Source organism: Musca domestica, unplaced genomic scaffold (assembly GCF_030504385.1).
Source record: "Musca domestica strain aabys unplaced genomic scaffold, Musca_domestica.polishedcontigs.V.1.1 44, whole genome shotgun sequence".
Taxonomy (NCBI): Eukaryota; Metazoa; Arthropoda; class Insecta; order Diptera; family Muscidae; genus Musca; species Musca domestica.
Genome location: NW_026712334.1, coordinates 1,597,193 through 1,617,500, shown reverse-complemented (window position 1 = coordinate 1,617,500; position 20,308 = coordinate 1,597,193). Strand labels below are relative to the sequence as shown.

Here is a 20,308-nt window from a genome sequence, read left to right as displayed (position 1 = left end):
TTCTCGAAAAAAAAAAAAAAACTTATTTATTAATAATGATATGTTCCTCTAAAGTATTGTTGAAATGTGTAATTGTTTTTTATTAATAGTTACAATAAAAGTGTGAAAGAAAAAACTTAATTAAAAACGAAACATTAATTTTCTATTAGAAAATCAGTAAAAAAAGAAAAAAACTCGATCTAACGAATGCAAAAACTGTATATTTTGTAAACCAGAATTTAAATCAACTTAAGTTCATATCGAAATAGTTAAATTGATGGTACATTAGCAGTTTGAAGTCGCATGGTATATTTTGGGACATATCTTGAAGGAATGTCAGAGACGCACTCGAATCCTGCCGCCGTTTTTTACTTATAATTTGACATTGATATGCCTAGCCTTGATGCCATGCTGCTTATGTATGCACACCATTAATTAAATTAAATTTATGTCAAATTTTATCGGAATAGGCCAAATGCATCATCAATGGCTTTCTAAGGGATCTGCAATGTCAAATACGAATATACAAAGTAAACTATAAATAATGCAAAGATCTTCGTGCTTCTGGATAAATTGACTTTCACATTAAAATCGGTTCGGATGTATTCTCAGAGGTTGCGGAATCATCAATCACAGTATAGTTTATACATTATCGTCTACTTCATGCATCTAACAGTCACCACCAGCGCCACCTCGAAAACAAAGCAACAGAAAATCAGGCAAAATAGATAAACCAGGAGCCTTTGCAGATCCTCCTTTACAACTTTGTTTTTCTCGTGTGACAAAAATCACGCATAAACAGTTTTCACTTATTCGTGCGTTACTGGCACATTACTTCACGCAAATTGTTCATAACTTCGTGGTAACTATCCATGACAAGAACCCTCTAAAAAAGGCGTCCGTGAATATGAACTCTTAATTGTTTTCTTTCAACAGTTGATTTGGAGGTACACAAATATTGTCATTCGAATTTAATTTTTGATTGTTTTAATAACACAATACTACAAAATTAAGTTAAATTAATTATTTACAAGAAAACCCCCGTTGATAAGTGGAAGTTGGGTTATAAACTGAAGATAACTGCATACAAAACAAGTAAACAAAGGCTACAGTCGAGCGGGGCCGACCGTTGAATACCCTACAACACTATAATAAACGATACAGTTTATATAGGCGAGATACTCGAAAGAATTCCACAAGATATTGTGAAAAATAATAAAAGAAAGCCATCAAGTTTCGTTCTCTAATTTTCGAATGATAGCAACTTAAACTAATTTGCTCATTTCCAATTTATTGGTAGATGTTGCACGTAAATGGTCTTCCTAGATCTGGAACCAATATTTCCCAAAGGCCTATAATCTCTCAGAAGTGGCAAAAGATTAACATTTATTATTGGTTTTTGACTGAAACGCATCTTTATGAGATACAGACATTTGACTATATTCTTCCACGAAATCAGCGTTAACGAAATAGTCAGAAGTGCGCCTTTCCTGTATTTGTGAATTCTCCAGAGTCACTGGAATGGACATTTTCGTATTTTGTCTACAAAAGTTGGCAAACTATTCACACATTGAATATTTTTGGATGGCATTCCAAAACTGCTTGGCTTTTGCACTGTCCGGTAACCCCCATTCAAATGTGCGTGGGGATCGGGCGATAATTACGACCTGCAGACAATTTTGCACTTTTTGGTCTATTTCAACCCCAAAATATATGGCAATCATCTCCAAAAAGAGTAGGCTTCTATTCTGACCCTCATCTTATCCCCATGCAAAATTTCGGATCGGGTCATAAATTCGATCTGTATATGATATCCTGATATCCTAACTACTTAGTTTTGTTAGTTGAAAAATATTTAATTCAAAATGAAAAGATGCCAAAAATATGACAAAATTGATAAAATATGAGAAAATGTTAGAAAATCAATATTTTCATCTTTAGAGAAATATTTTTATGCGATTTTTTAGACGTTTTTTCATTCCTGCCAAGAGGCCATTCTGAATTAATGAGAACTGTCGAAATCAGTTCAGCCGTTCTCGACATATAAGAGATTTTTCAAGCATATCTTCTTTGATAAACATATATATCGCACATATTTTGCTATATATCCGTTTTGTTGGATGTTAACATCAATGTAAAGATCAGAAGTAACCTTGTCATGGCTTTGTGATTTCGCCGGGATTTAAAATATTCGCGGTTTAATGAAAAGTTTGAATTTTTTCAACACAAAAGATATGGTTTATTTTACCCGCTAAATATTATCCGATGACCACCAAAATTGGTAGGCTTCTTCCCCGCCCTAAACTCTAGCTACATGCGAAATTCGATTGATCTATAATTGCGACCTGTACAGCTACTGAAAAATCCGACATTTTTTCAGTATTTGGTCCATTTTAACCCCTAAACATTTGGCGATCATCTCCAAAAGAAATAGGCTTCTATTCTGACCCTAACCCAACCTTCGTGCAAAATTTCGTAAGGATCGGACAGACATGGACAGACGGACGGACGGACATACATAGCTAGATCGACTCAGCTCGGCGAGCTAGGAAGATCCATATATACTTTCCTATATGGGAAACCAATATTTCGAGGTGTTACATAAATTCTGGCCCAATCAAACTTATAATACCCCCAACACATAGTGTTGTAGGGTGTAAAGATTCCACAACACAAAATAACCAAAAAAGAGGAGGCAAGTTCCCACATTCTTTGAAGTTTTCGGATTAAGATTCCCTGGATACCAATTTTTAGATAATTCTCTTGAAAAATTTGTCGAAAATCGGAAAAAATGCGGAATATCAGAATGTGACCATCATATGCATGTGGACCTTCAGATATAGGAAGTGGTACCTATACGTACATTGAATACTAACTTTAAAATAATCCGTTTGGAGTTACCATTATACGGGGGCTATATGAAGCCGCGGACTTGCATAGTTAATTTTCTGTCATAGGAAGCAGTACCCCTTGCGAATTTCTAATCCAAATTCGAAATAATTCTGTCGAAAATGTGACTAAAACTTAGAATACTTAGAAAGGTATCAAATGTTGGTTCGCGTAGCCGGTGTTGGACATACCCAGAGGAGAAAATCTTAAGCCCCGGCAGAAACAAAATCGAGTTGTCCAGGTTCAAAGGCCCATATTTATGGATCCAGGAAAGATAAAAGCACATTTTTTAGAATTTTGGAGCATTAGCTATAGTTTGGTATATATTTTATTAACGCTCATAATGGGCTCTTATTACACTCTTGGGGGTTAATATAAAACTCGGGCCCAAAAAATCTATAATCTAAAAACAACTTCCGAATTATTTTAAATAACACATAGCCATGTGGCCACTTGTTTGACAGGTATTTTCAATAGGTCCGGGTCTAACCCAGGTATCGGACTCCGACATTCGGTTCAAATATGTTAGTGTCGGAGAAACAATACTTTCCTGGAATCGTTGTGCAAATACCTAACGTCAACCAAATCAGCATAAAAAAACCAGAAGTTCGCCTATTGCTTATTTTGAATATCGCCTGTAAGTTATTTTCAGCTTTTCTGATCACCCATTGCTAAACGTAATTGGAAGATGTTTATGGTAAGTGTACTTTAAGATCCTCGAAAGGACTTATAGATCTAAAAGTAGAACAGTAAATTTCCTTAGAAAAAAAGCTTAAAGATATTCTGAAAGTTATGTTTGTTGACCTGTTAATAACAACTCTGTGGATTTTTTAATTAAAGATTTGTAAATCTTCTCATTGAAGGCCTGTATACCGTAATCAATTATTGATCCTACTTTTTTAAAACACAAACATCTAATTTTCAACAAATTGATATTTGTATAAAAAAGGGGAGGATATAAAGGGGGGATATGAAGACAGTAGTTATTGAGTGATTTGCAGCAGCTAAAAATTCGCGTAGCGTCCCTCTTGTTGAAAAGCGGTGAGATAAAATGGGAATTTGGAAATTAGTACGTTAAGAGTACGATTAATACTAATAGGTTGTGAAAAGGGTATTAAATTGTTATTAATGTTGGGTCAACCAATAGATCTGAAATTCCAAATCGAAGTATAATTTGTACAAGAAATCAAATTCCGTTTACATTTTGGGATATTCCCCTATATCTCCGATTTTTGTTATTTTAAACACCTCTTCCGATTTTAAATATATAATTTTAAATATTTTGAGAGTATTATAAATTTTATTGGGCCAAAGTTTTGAAACACCTCGAAAGATTGGTCCTAGATTCATCCATGTGGCATATCGATCATCATATCTCAACGAGCTGAGTCAATCTAGCTATGCGTGTGTCCGCCCGTCCATTTTTCTTTCTGTTTATCATAAATGATAATGACTCTACATGTGGCAATTATGGTCAGATTTTAGATTCAGAGATGGGGTCAGAATAGAAGCCTTGGAGATGATTGGAATAAACCAAAAACTGATTTTTTATTTAACAGTCGCTTATAGATTGAATCCTAATCCTTATAGACCGAATCCAACCGACAGAATCCTACAGTTTAAATGAAATGCGGACCAAAAATATACAAATGCATTTAATATGAGGAATGTTCTTCGAACTAACGTCTGCAACGATTTTGTCGCGAATTATTGTGCTGTAGGGATCGGTATGTTGAGGACTTTAAAGGCATATAATCTGTATTGACATTTAGAATTCGGGTCTTTCGGGCATACTTACACGCTCCATCAGTCTGTAAAATGGTTGTTATAATTTTGAATGGGCCAGAATGTCAGTATAGCTTCCAAATATTGGCCCCAGACCTACCATGTGGATCTAGGTATAAATAAGCAAACAACAAGCGCAAACTTTGGCCCGTCCTTATAAAATCTTGCATGCTATCAGCACTAGCGTCAGAATAGCCTATAACTTTTGAAGATGATCGTAATGTACAGGGCGAGATGAAAAAACTGCAAACAACTTCAGACTGCTGTCATATTTAAGTCACTCGTCCGACAGCTGTTAAAATTATTCTAGTAACAGCTCATTATATAGTTTACAAGCGTACAAAAGCATTTTGGTGAGAATTTTCCAGAAAAAAAGTTATTCGTGATGGAATTCAAGCGTGATAGTGTGTTTTCATTATATTTGGCTAGAAAACCACATGTGGCTATCGTTAGAGCACTCCAGCATTTAAATGTGAACAAATCTTTTATGTCTAGTACCATCGCTCGTTACCGTGGTATTGGTAGCGTAGCCCGATGTCAAGGAAGTGGACGGAAAAAACAGCAACATCAGCAAAAATTGTTCGAAAAGTAAAGAAGCGACTTGATCGAAAAACGCGTCGCAGTGACCGATAATGGTCACTCGGCAAATATTGAAAAATGAGCTCGGGGTAAAGCCATTGAAATTCCAAAAAGTGCAAGAACTAACACCGAAACAAAAAGAAAATAGGCTCAAAAGAGCTAAAGTGTTGCTTCGCTTGGCCGAAAGTGGTGAACTGCCGAATTTGCTTTTCTCCGATGAGAAAAAAATTCGTTGTCTAGCAGTTTGTAAACAAACAAAATAATCGTGTTTACTTGCCAAAGAGGTCAGCTGAAAAGTGCACCTTCGGTTGACCACAAGAACCCAAGCGCCGGCCAAAACCGCCGATGGTCAGAATAAATGCCGAATATTATGGTTACAAAATGAGGTTCCTCGCTTCATTTGCAGCGCACAATGGCTACCAAAATCTACGGATACCAATCCATTGGACTATTGTGTCTGGAGAATTTGGAAAGCAAGGTTAACACTAAAATGTACCAAAATGTCGATCACCTCAAGCAAGCGCTTCGTCGGGAATGGGCCGCCGGCAGCCTGTGACGGGTTCTTTGGTCGTTTGAAGGTCATAATTCGTGCAAAAGGTTACCAATACGAACAAATCTAAATTTATTTTGAAATTTGATGCTATTTCTGACATTTGCTTTCATTCATAAAATTTAAAACAAAAAAATTAAAAATTATGGCGTTTGACTTTGTTGCAGTTTTTTTATCTCACCCTGTAGTTGATGGTTTTTATCCGGATCTACTAAATTACTTTGCCGTAATCAGGGCAAATTATTTAAAATTATGATAAATACTTTGAAATGATCCAAGTATAGCCCCCAAACCCAACATGCTCTAAATTTACTTCTACCAATCCAAAATTAGAGAAAGACCCTAGATGTTTGAAGTTATGTTTAAAGTAGTACAAATATGTATCCGAATATCTCGAAGGATTCTTTCATTCAAGTCAAAAGAGTTTAGAACTACAGAAACTTTACCTAAAAATATATAAATGTAGTGTATTATATGTTTAGTCTTGCCCGACTATAGCCTTCAATTACATGTTTGCAATCATCATGGTGAATGGTATGAACACCTTTGTGTTAATTATCAGAAGCTCGATTTTGTGTGTTAAACCCATGGCAGTTCAAAGCAATGAGTTATGAATTCGAAACGCATTTCGAAACTTTTAAAGTTATTCAAGTGTACTTTCTGGTACAATAAATAAAATACCAAACACACGGGGAACCTCATACATAACTATAGCTAAGAAACACTCGCTGATCATTGGCACCCTCTTAAGAATTTCACACAATCCTTTTGTACACGATTTTATTTATTTAATATAGTCTAAATCACATACAATGTAGAGATCTGGCTCCTCCCAATGTCATTGGTTTTATCTTTCAGAGTTGTGTATAGATGAAAAAGATTGTACTTTGGGTAATTTTTATAAAAATGCTATAATTCAAAGCACTTCAATAAGATATTGGTGTTTTTACTCATAAGTATCTTAGACTTATTATAAAATAAATTCTATAATAGTTTGTCATGATCATTGCCATTATGATCCACTTTATTATAAGTCGCTTAATTTTTTGCACACGAACAAAAATCGTATGACTAATTTAACTTCAATTATAAATTATTTGCAGATCATCGCTGAAATTTCAAGGCAGGCAAAATGTGTTGCTGCCGCATGGCTTCGAGGCCAACAGCCATTGTTGTTGTGGTTGTTGTGCTATCATGTTTTTTGCAAGCTATTGTAACCTTACAAATACCCGAAGATGTGGAAATTCTTGAAGGTTATGAATTTGATGAATCACCCGAATATTACGGCACCGATGCCAATTACTATGAGGCACGCAGTATGCTAACTGGTGTCAACAAAGCCATACGCAATAAACGTTCTACGCTCGAATATGATCAAGCGAAGGGTTTAATATCCAAAAATGATTTGAATAAAAAACTTCAAGAAAGCCTAATACACAATGTCGAAAGTGATCGCATAGAGTTACATAGTCCATCACAAGCTGGGTCGTTGCAAAATCAAAAATCACACCAACAACAAGATGAATTAAAACCAGAGGCTAGAATGCAACAAGATGAAGGTCAAGAACCACAACCATTACCAAAGGCAGAGAAACAAATTATGGATCCAGATTATGATTACTACTCTCAGCGTCATATTTCCCCAATGTGGAAAGATTCGGTAAATTTATCACCATCGACAGATGACGATGATACCATGGCCGATGCTACTAGTGGTTATGCAGCCAGATCGAGGCAAGCTCGTGTAAATTTTATAACCCAGCCACGTAAAGATAATGACTCGCCAGCTAAAGACTTGCCCGAACCGGTGGTGACGAAAATTCCTCCAGCAATAATTAAAAATACCTATGATCAGAAAGTCAGTCCCCTAACGCCATCTTACAACTATGAATTGTATCCATCACGTTCATATGATCCATACCTTAGACGTTATGATCGGTGAGTATTTGTAATAGACATAAGTAAAACAATGATGATATAGGTATACTATTTTAAGCGGTTTTTTTCGTGACAGCGAAAGGTAAATCATGTTACACTATGTATCGATTTGGAAAATAATTAATTTATCATTTCAATATTTATTATGCTAGTTTTCGATCTACACATAATTTTCCGTACTCTTTTATTGTGGCTATATTAAGGTGTGATCTTCTAACTTCAATGGTGTGTGCCATATTTATGCCGTATATTTTTATACCCTCCACCATAGTATGGAGGATACATTAAGTTTGTCATTCCATTTGTAAAACCTCGAAATATACATTTTAGACCACAGAAAGTACATGTATTTTTGATCAGCATAAAATTCTATGTCGATTTAGCGATGTCCGTCCGTCTGTCCATCTATTCGTCTGTCCGTTTGTGAAAATCACTCTAGCTTCCGAACGAAATAAAGTAGGTTGATAAAATTTTACTCAAATGTGTATCATGTCTGCAGGACTTTTGGTATTGAAAATGGGTGATGTAGGTCCACGGTTTAGTATAGACCCCATATATTGGTACCTCCCTTTTTTGGGTATTATGTTGCTTTAAGCGAAATTATTCACCGGAATTGTTTCAAAGTTGGTATTTAAAGTTCGTAATGGGTACTTCAGCCTATGACAGAAAATTGTCTGTGCAAGTCCACGTCTTCATATAGCCGCCATATAACGGTACCTCCCGATGTTCGGTACTTTGATGATTCTAGCAACATTATTCACCGGAATTGTTTCAAACTTGGTATTTGAAGGTCGTAATGGGTACTACAGCCTATGACAGAAAATTGTCTGTGCAGGTCCACGTCTTCGTATAGTCGCCATATAACGGTACCTCCCGATTTTCGATATTGTGTTTGAAATTTGGTGTTTGAAGGTCGTAATGGATAATACAGCCTATGACAGAAAATTGTCTGTGTAGGTCCACGATTTCGTATGGTCCCAATATAACGGTACCACTTCGTCGCATATATCTTAATATGACAGCTACAATCGGTATAATAACGGTACCTCCCGATGTTCGGTATTTTGATGATTTGAGCGACATTATTCACCGGAATTGTTTCAAAGTTGGTATTTAAAGTTCGTAATGGGTACTACAGCCTATGACAGAAAATTGTCTGTGCAAGTCCACGTCTTCATATAGCCGCCATATAACGGTACCTCCCGATGTTCGGTATTTTGTTTGAAATTTGGTATTTGAAGTTCGTAATGGATAATGCAGCCTATGACAGAAAATTGTCTGTGTAGGTCCACGACTTCGTAGGTTCCCAATATAACGGTACTACTTCGTCGCATAGACCTTAATATAATGGCTACATTCGGTATTTTTAAGATTTTAACAGAATATTTATTTTTTTAGAAAATTGCCAAAATCATTCCAAATGGTGGAGGGTATTTAAAGATTGGCCCGGCCGAACTTATAGCTTTTTTATTGTTATTGTTCGAAAAATAGACAGACGGAAGAGAATCATACAATATCCTCTCCTTATTAGTAATATTATCAAGTGTTTTTAAATTCAAATATTCTCACTATTATATTTTTTTATGCTTTCAGATACGATGAGCAATATTCCCGTTACGACCCATACAATTACGAAGATCATTTCCTATATCGTCGCCATTATGATCCATACGACAGCTACAGCCCTCGTATGCCACAGTACCCAGAACCCTACTATAACTACCCCGATCGTCGTTACGACATTCCAGAACCACGTGACTATTTGCCAGTGTATAATAATGAAGTGTATGAGAAATCCTCTTATGCTCCAATCCCCTATTCAGATCGTTATCCATTACCTTCAAAATATCCAGCCGACTATCACGCAAAATATCCCATGGATTATCCGAATAAATATCCTAACGATTATCCTCCTACAAAATATCCCTTAGACTACACAAGACCAAACAAGCGGATTGTTTACTATGCCCATTTACCGGAAATTGTTAGGACACCATATGATTATGCAAACAGCTATAACAGGGATCGATATGATGGTTCGACAGCCCCAAATAAAGGTCTGGCAAGTGCTTATAAATTGGATAAGGCAGCAAGTGGAGCATCGCCGACATTGAGTAATAATGCCAACATCAATGGCGGTGGTGATCCTTACGATTATATGAAACGTGATAAAAAGGATCGTGTCACACCGAAACCCATTAAAGCTGTACCCAATGGCAGACAGTAGTTGGTTGGACGATAGCGGCAGGATCGCTGCGAAATAAACCAAAGTTTTGCTGGCTTTATTTTTAAGTTACGTACATACATACATATCAATATACATACTTACGAATGCATTAAACCAAAAAATATTCAGTAGAAGGAAGTGAAAGAAGCGGAAAATCATCATTTACTCAAATTAGTTGATATTTCATTATTTAGTTAGTTTGACTTCTTTATTTTATTGCCAATATTTCTCATTATTTCATATAACATAAATTAATAATAAATAATAACTTATTTACCCACATGAATTTTTATTAAATGTTATTTGATTCAATTATTGGAATAATTGAGGTCTACAGATTTCGATGGAAAAATTATGAATAAATAATAACGGTTTTATTTATTTCTTGATGACTATAAAGAGCGGCGCTTACTTCACTTGAAGACCGATAGTCCACTGTGTTCGTCCTGAAAACCGAGGAAAAACATTTGATTGGATAAAAGGAAGAAGAACAAGAGATTTTCTATTGATAAAATATAATGACTTTTCGGAAATAAAACAAGTCACATATATCTCAACGAGCCGATCTGCGTTCTCGAGGGAGATATTGTGCTTGAAATGTCTGACCAGAGTGTTATCGGTATATACCAATCTACCGACCTTACCAAAATCGTATACCAACTCGACATGCTTCTTGGCGAAAAGAGTTTGAGCCTGGAATGTATTTATTCTAACAGACTGTTATCATTCCTAAATCACTCGTCCGACAGCTGTTAATAGTATTCCAGTGACAGCTCATTATATTGTTTACAAAGTTATTCGTAATGGAATTCAAGCGTGATAGTGTGATTTATTAATATTTGACTGGAAATCCACAAGTGACTGTCGTTGGAGCATTCCAGCATTTAAATGCGTATAAATCTTTTGGGTTTCGTATCATCGGTCGTTACCGTGATACTGGTAGCGTAGCCCGACGTCAAGGAAGTGAGCGAAAGAAAACAGCAACATCAACAGAATTGGTTCCAAACGTAAAGAAGCGACTTGATCGAAACCCTCGCCGCAGTGGGCGAAAAATAGCTGAACATATCGCAATATTTCATTCGGCTAATATTGAACAAGTAAGCAAAGGCTACAGTCGAGCGGGGTCGACCGTTGAATACCCTACAACACTATAATAAACGATACAGTTTATATATATTTCCAATTTGATTAACGAAATAGTCAGAAGTGCGTCTTTCCTGTATTTGTGAATTCTCCAAAAAGTCACTGGAATGGACATTTTCGTATTTTGTCTACAAAAGTTGGCAAACTCCTTCATACATTGAATATTTTTGGATGGCCATCCAAAACTGCTTGGCTTTTGCAATGTCCGGTAAACCCCATTCAAATGTGCGTGAGGATCGGGCGATAATTACGACCTCCTGACAATTTTGCAGTTTTTTGGTCCATTTCAACCCCTAAATATATGGCGATCATCTCCGAAAATAGTAGGCTTCTATTCTGACCCTCATCTTATCCCCATGCAAAATTTCGTAAGGATCGGGCCATAAATGCGATCTGTACATGATATCCTGATATCCTAACTACTTAGTTTTGTTAGCTGTAGAAATATTAACAAATGTTTAATTCAAAATGAAAATGTGCCAAAAATATGACAAAATTGAAAAAATATGAAAAAATGTTTCAAAATCAATATTTTTATCTTTAGAGAGGTATTTTTATGCGATTTTTTAGACGTTTTTTTCTTTCCTATCAAGAGGCCATTCTGAATTAATGAGAACCGTCGAAATCAGTTCAGCCGTTCTCGACATATATGAGATCTTTCTTTGATAGACATATATATCGCACATATTTTGCTATATATTTGATTTGTTGGATCTTAACATCAATGTAAAGATCAGAAGTAACCTTGTCATGGCTTTGTGTTTTCGCCGGGATTTAAAATATTCGCGGTTTAATGAAAAATTTTGAATTTTTTCAACAAAAAAGATATGGTCTATTTTACCCGCTAAATTCCGCGTCGATTGGTCTATAATTGCGACCTGTATAGCTACTGCAAAATCCGACATTTTTTCAGTATTTGGTCCATTTCAAGACCTAAACATTTGGCGATCATCTCCAAAAGAAATAGGGTTCTATTCTGACCTTAACCCCACGTTCATTTTCAAATTCGTAAGGATTGGACCGAAATTGCTACCTGTAGCGTGTTTACAAATTAACATGGACAGACGGACGGACGGACATACGTAGCTAGATCGACTCAGCTCGGCGAGCTAGGAAGATCCATATATACTTTCCTATATGAGAAACCAATATTTCGAGGTGTTACATAAATTCTGGCCCAATCAAACTTATAATACCCCCAACACATAGTGTTGGAAGGTATAAAAATGAGCTCAGGTTAAAGTCATTAAAATTCGAAAAAGTACAAGAACTTACACCGCAGTTTCATTGGTCGTTTGAAGGCCGTAATTCGTCCCAAGGCTTAAACTTATTCTAAATGTTCATGCTATTTCCGACATTATTTGCTTTCATTTAATAAAATTAAAACAAATGTAAAAATTATGGCGTTTGACTTTGTTGTTTTTTATCTCACCCTGTTTATCTCCCATATATATCTTCAAAAGATTTCCAGTCCAAATAACTAGAATTTTGGCACATCCGACTGAATTCTAAAAGCAAGTACAAATTTGTTGAAAATCGGTTCATATAAAGCTATAGCTTCCATATATACAATATGCACTGTAAAATAATCATATTTGGTACCAGATATCAAATACCGCCCAGAAATGCCTCTGCTAAATTTTATCGAGATCGGATCAGATTTTGATATAGCTCCCATATATGTCTTTATCCGGTATCAGGTTTATTGTTCACCAAATGACTAATATCAGCTCAAATTGGATATATTTTTTCATATTCATCCGAATTTTTCCATTTGGTGAAACTTTTTTATACCCTACACCACAAGGTGGTCAGGGTATTATGTATTTGTGCATTTGTGTGTAACAGGCAAAAGGAAACGAGATAGACCCATAGTTTCTTTTGATGATCTGCATAGAATAACGTTCTGAGTCGATTTATGCATGTCCGTCCGTCCGTTCGTTTGTCCACGTATTTTTGTAAACAAAGTACAGCTTGCATTTATTGCCCTATTCAGATGAAACTTTGCACAAATCATTTGTTTGGCCCAAGGACGAACACTATTGAAATTGCAGATAATCAGTCAAAATTATATATAGCTCCCATATATATCTTCGTCCGATTTGATTTTATTCTGCACAAAACGTGTAATATCAGTCCGAATAGTATGGAATTTTGAACATACAACCAAATTATGTCGAAAATAAGTATGCCAAATTTGATCAAAATCGGTTCACATATAGCTATAGCTACCATATATATTGTTCATCCGATTTGTTATTTTTGTCCTCCGCAGCCGTAATATGCACTCTGTGACAACAATATTTGGGGAAATATATCAAATACAGCTCAGAAATACATTTTCTAAATTTTATCGAGATCAGTTCAGATTTGGATATAGCTCCCATATATAACTTCGTCCGATTTACTTTTTATTGTGCACCGAACGTCTAATATTTGTCCAAATGGGATGGAATTTGGCATCTACGACCGAATTGCTAGTATGTCAAATTTGGTGAAGATCGGTTCAGATATAGCTATGGCTCCCATATATACTGTTCATCCGATTTGTTATATTTGTTACCCACAACCGTAATATGCACTCCATAACAACGATATTTAGGGAAATATATCAAATACAGCTCAGAAATATCTTTGCCAAATTTTATCGAGATCGGTTCCGATTTGGATATAGGTCCCATATATATCTTTATCCGATTTCAGTTTAATTGTGCTCCAAATGGGCAATAAAAGTCCGAATTTAAAAGATACAAATGCTTCGGCATATTTAGTCCTTTGAACTTTAAATTATAATTATAATCATAGCGTGTATGATTGAATTCTTCCATAAAAATTTTAATTGTTATGCGCAGCTCTACTAAATTAGCAAAGTGATGTAGGGTATCATAAAATCGGCCCCGCCCGACTTTAGGACTTTCTTTACTGGTTTTTACTGGTTTTAATATAATTCAATGTTAATTGGTGGAGGTGGCAAAGCCTCGGTAAAACTGATTCAGATTTTAATATAGTTCCCAAATTGTGACTACTCTAAACCCATGTGACCATTCAATCTTCATAGTTACTACAAAATCTCTACTAAATACGCATATTAGTGTAGGATATCATATAGACGCCTGACTTTAACCTTTCCTTACTGGTTGGTATTTTGAATTTTTTTAGAATTTTTCAATTCAAATAATCAATTTGATTATTATTTAAGTTTGGTGGAGATTTCTTGGAAAATGTTAAAATTTTTTTTTTTTATAAATGTAATATTGAATTCATGGTAAAATTAAGAAGGTAACATAATGCAATTATATGTTTGCCAATTTGTTAAACTTTTGACAACAACTCATTGTCAAAACGCTTATTTACAAATCAGAGACGGGGACTTGTTTTCAATGAATTTAAATTTGACAAGATAAATTACAGAAAAATGCAGAGATGAATATTATTATTTATTTTAATTATTATTTGAAATATAGCTACCTTAATTTAATCGTGCCATGATTAAATAATGTGGATAGTTTTTTTTTGGAAGTTCAAAAATTCGATTTCCATAAAATTTAAAATTAATTTATAGCATGAATTAATTAAAAATATAGTAACATAATTTCTTGTCCTGCATCACAACTGTACATAAATTTGTACATATACTCATCCTATTTAAAACAAAATGTTACTTCATCATATCATTACCAGCAAAATTACGAACCATTATTTTCTTTTTTAAAAGAAATGTGATACGGAAATGACGTGGCAAACATATTCCTGCAAATAGCCTCTATTTAACTCCAACGATAACAATTTGAAATTGTTAATTTACAAAAAATCCTAAGGCTATAACTGACCTCCCACCCAGTATTCTGTATTCTGAAATACTCACCCACTCCACTTGAACCTACCCTCCCTTTCCTGCTTAACTTTATTACAAATTAATTTTTTGGTTTACTATTCAAATTGACCGGAATTGTTGGTTACACTCCTTTGTTTTATTTTCGGTTTTGGCAACATTGTATTTACTCAACTTGGGACCATTTTCTAGCTTTGGCAGCTGACCGACCGACAAAATCTTGCTGGGGAACATACAATGTTTGCTTTTGTATTTATTTTAAAATTTTCCAAATTTACCTCAATTCTCAGTCAAGGGGAAATGATTTGCTTTCAAACACGTTTGTCCTTTCCTTTTCACTTTGTATTGTATACGTGGGCGTGACGCTGATGTTTTGTTCGTCAACCAGTTCCGTTGGCTTCTGGTGGTGGATTTTATTTCAACCTCCACATTTCTTACGGAATTTAATTGTTTACTTTGTTTGGTTTTGATGTCATGTCATTGAGTGTCATCGTTTCATCCTTTTGCTCCCGGTGGTAATCTTTTGATTATTTAACTGAAATTAATGAGTTGAATGATTTTCCAATCTGAAAGGGATGAGCGGTTGAGTGACTATGTTGCACGCTAGTCAAATACTTGTGATGATATAAATGAGATTATTTATCTTTGAAATTAATTGTTTAAATTATGTAAAATGTAGCAAACCAAAATAAAGAAAGTCTTTAATATTGTTAGTTATCTGGAATTTGTGTGAGTTCCATAAATGTGGTTAAAGTTTGTAGAATTTTTGGTATTAAAAATGTTACACAATAGCGGAACTCCCATTTCAGCAAAATATTAAATGAAAGCAATAAATAGCGGAAATGACATCAAATTTTAGAATAAGTTAGCTTGCTTGAGGTGATTGACACTTTGTTATTTTTTAGTGCCAACCTTGCTTTCCAAAATTCTCCAGACCTAATAGTCCAACGGATTGGTATCCGGAGATATTGGTTGCCATTGTGCGCTGGAAATGAAGCGAGGAACCTCATTTTATAACCATTCTTGGGTGGCGCGTGCTGAGTGCTGTTGGAATGTCCAAGGTTTGCGGCCAAAATGTTTGCTTGCCCAAGGTTTTAATACACCCTCCAGAATATTTTCGCAATAATATTCGACATTTATTCTGATGCCACGATCGATTGATACGAGCAGAGAGCGAACATCGGCTGTTATGGCGCCCCACACGGATGGACGGACATGCATAAATCGACTCAGAATGCGATTCTATGCAGATCATCAAATGGAACTATGGGTCTATCTCGTTTCCTTTTACCCTGACCACCTTGTAGTGTAGGGTATAAAAAAACGTTTAAGAAGATGTGTGTTATATTTTCTACTCATAACTTGTCTACTTCATAATCTGTAGGGGTTTTTCCGTAATTTCGAAAAAAATAAATTTTTAAGTTCTGAGTTTATAAGCCTCCCTTTAACGGCCCTGCTCAGTCTTTTTTTCTGGTACATTCGTATATTTTCTGGATTACCTTTGCCTCACATGTTATAATACTAAATTCTTCTCCCCACATTTTACTCCAACAGACGTTAATATTAAACTACAAATATTATAAACCAAAAATCCAACAAAAGTTTACTGCATTGTAAAACAATATGAGAATAAATATGAAAAAAAAACTCCTTCAAAGAATACATTTTGGACAAATTAACAAAGTTCTTGGAAAACTTTACACTGTAAACTTTTCTCAATATCTGGCTGGCTCTGTCTGTTCTGCACTTCTTTCTTAACATGAAGCGTCTTTGTACATGACCAAAAACAAAGCAATGAAACACTCTTTAAAAACGAACATCTTGGACAGTTAGATTTCTTAAGACAAATAAAGGGAAAGGGAAGTGAAGTGGTGAAGAAAATCTCTTGGACTTTATTCAGCATGTTTGCCAGCATGCATTTTTAATTGTAAATTTAATTAAGAATTCCAAAAATTCCTTTGATGCCAAAGCAAATGGAATGTTATGTTGTTTTTCTTTATTTTCATTTAGTTTTGACTTATCTTCTATTTCCCTGACCCTGTTCAGGTTTATTTTTTAATGAAATGTAACATCTGATGACTGGTTTTGCATGTTTATGTAAAACTTATAGGGATGCTTGGTAAAAGGGATGAGGGCCAAAATTACTTTCTCCTTCTTAAAATGTATTTAGTCTGTTTTTAGAAGATTACTCTAAGTCGCATTTAAACATTTCCAAGTCAGAGATCAGATCAGTGAGGTGTAAGATGTAGTTTAGGTATATAGACATAATTTTGAAACAGTCGTCCCATGAAATTATGAAATAAAACAAGTAAAAAAGCAGAAAAGTTCGGCCCGGCCGAACTTTTAATTCCCTCCACCATTTGGAAGGAACTTGAAAAAAAAAAAAAAAAAAAAAACTTCCGGAAACTACCACTTAAATAAAAACTCTTATATGGAGACTATACGAAGACGTGGACCTGCTTACGAAAATTTTTGTCACAGGCTGTAGTACCCATTACGAACTTCAAATACCAAATTTGAAACAATTCCGGTGAATAATGTCGCTAAATTAATCATAACAAGTAAAAAAGCAGTAAGTTCGGCCGGGCCGAACTTTGAATACCCTCCACCATTTGGAACGAATTAGAAAATTTTCAAAAAAATAAAATCCAATAAAAATTCTTTTAAAATTCTTAAAATATCTAATATAGGAAGGTGCCGATATATGGGGGGATATACGATATTGTGGACCTATAAAGACAAATCTATGTCTGCGTGTAAAGTACTCACAAGGAACTTCGTGTGTGGATTTTCAGACAATACGATTGGAAAATGTGGCTAAAATCATCAAAATACCGCGGGGTACCGTTATATGGGAGCTATGCGTTATCGTTAACCTATATAGAGAATTCTCTGTCGGTGGGTAAAGTGCTCACAAAGAACCCCTTGTGACCATTCCGTTGAAACATATGGCTAAAAACATCAAAATACCGAATATCGGGGGGTACCGTTATATGAGGGCTATACAATATCGTGGATCTATATAGACAATTCTCTGCCGAGGTATAAAGTACCCACAAGGAACTCCTTGTGTGGATTTTCAGACAATTCCGTTGAAAAATGTGGGTAAAATCATCAAAATACCGAATATCGGGGGGTACCGTTATATGGGGGCTATACGATATTGTGGACCTATATAGATAATTCTCTGCCGAGGTATTAAGTACCCACAAGGAACTCCTTGTGTGGATTTTCAGACAATTCTGTTGAAAAATGTGGGTAAAATCATCAAAATACCGAATATCGGGGGGTACCGTTATATGGGGGCGATATGATATTGTGGACCTATATAGATAATTCTCTGCCGAGGTATAAAGTACCCACAAGGAACTCCTTGTGTCGATTTTCAGAAAATTCCGTTCAAAAATGTGGTAAAATCTTCAAAATACCGAATATCGGGGGGTACCGTTATATGGGGGCTATACGATATTGTGGACCTATATAAATAATTCTCTGCCGAGGTATAAAGTACCCACAAGGAACTCCTTGTGTGGATTTTCAGACAATTCCGTTAAAAAGTGTGGGTAAAATCATCAAAATACCGAATATCGGGGGGTACCGTTATATGGGGGCTATACGATATCGTGGACCGATATAGCCCATCTTCGAACTTGACCTGCCTGCAGACAAAAGAGAGATCTGTGCAAAATTTTAGCTTCCTATCTTAATTCGTTTAGACTGTAGCGTGATTACAACAGACGGACAGAAGGACGGACAGGGCTAAATCGTCTTAGAATTTTACGCTGATCAAGAATATATATACTTTGTTGGGTCTAAAATGATTATTTCGATGAGTTACAAACGGAATGACAAAGTTAATATACCCTCCATACCTTTTTTGGTGGAGGGTATAAAAATGCCGAATATTGGGAAGAACCGTTATATAGAGGATATACGAAAACGTGATCCTACATACGAATTTTTTGTCATAGGCTGTAGCACACAATATGAACTTCAAATACAAAAATTTAAATAATTCTGGTAAATAATGTCGCTAAAATCATGAAAATGTCGAATATCGGGAGGTACCGTTATATACAGGGTTGCCCATATTCGACGGACCTTTGGGCCCTTTGGCCCCATTCCAATCGACGAGGCTTGTCCGCAGGCAACATTCTTTGCGTCAATTGAATTTTGTACGGGATCAAATGCAAATCAAAGCGAATAATCCGTTGTAAAGTGGACCGAGCCATGCCCAACTGCTGAGAACGGCGTTTTTGGGATGTTCTTGGGGACCTCTCAACACTGGCTCGTACGGCAGCGATATTCCCTCTTCGGATTAGAAAGAGCCTTACCAGTCGAGAGTTTTTCGTATAAACGCTTAATGGTGTTCTTAGAAGGCGCACTTCTCACATTTTTTAATGTTTTAAAATCACGTTGAGTTTTCACAATTGACTTCTTCTGTTGAATGTAAATTTCAACTATTTCAGAGCGCTCGCGTGGCGTGTATTGGTTCATGGTAAAAATCTGCTTGGACTGACGCTTCAAACGCGGTATGTCATTAAGCGATGTGACATCTCTGTCAAGGACATTAGGATATTCCAATACGAAATTTGAAACGATTTCGGTGAATAATGTTGCTGAAATCATCAAAATACCGAATATCTAGAGCTACCATTACATGGGGGCTATACGAAGGCGTGGACTTGCATACAAAAATGTTTGAGCTATGGTTTTATCTGAATCGATTAGATTTTGCCACACTTTATTCTAGTTGGACCTTGATCATATGATTAACCAGTACTCAAAGGCTATAGTCGTGCGGGGCCGACACTATTATATGTTTGATGCCCCCCTTACGTCCACATCCATTTTGGAACGAATGTTACGTTTGTTTATTGACCGTGGGAACTCTGTCATGTACGCTCTCTGTCGTGTGGATAGACATTCAAAACAATTCCACACAAAAGTCCAATGGTCATCCAAAACGCTGGATTTTCTGCTATCTTCTTAACTCTCCTCAAGCAAATTAAAAAAAGTATCCATTAAAAAAATTATTGAATGTAAAATTCCTGTTTTTTTTTCGAAAAAAAGGGTAAAATTTGTCAAAATACCGAAAGTGTAATTAAAAGCCATTTAGCTCATCTTCAATCTTGACCCTTCACGCTATGTACAGTGGATTTACTACACAGGGTGAGGTGAAGAAACTGCAACAAACTTCAGACTGCTGCCATTTCAAAGTCACTCTCCGACAGCTATTAAAATAAGTGACAGCTCATTACATTGCTTACAAGCGTACAAAAGCTTTTTGGTGAGAATTTTCCAGAAAAAAAAAGTTATTCGGCTACGCTACCAAGAAAACAGCAACATCAACACAAATGGTTCGAACAGTAAAGAACCGACTTTA

General features: G+C 35.6%; 1 protein-coding gene across 1 annotated transcript in view; it reads left to right on the top strand.

Moving 5' to 3' along the window:
• Positions 1-10,224, top strand: part of LOC101894650 (uncharacterized) — a 10,502-nt gene extending 278 nt beyond the window's left edge. Inside the window, exons 2-3 of the mRNA XM_005181951.4 lie at positions 6,886-7,720; positions 9,314-10,224. Of these exons, the coding sequence (XP_005182008.2) occupies positions 6,915-7,720; positions 9,314-9,947 (1,440 nt within the window). The 5' untranslated portion in view covers positions 6,886-6,914 and the 3' untranslated portion in view covers positions 9,948-10,224. The remainder of the gene's footprint in view (positions 1-6,885; positions 7,721-9,313) is intronic.
• Positions 10,225-20,308: the final 10,084 nt, after the last annotated feature.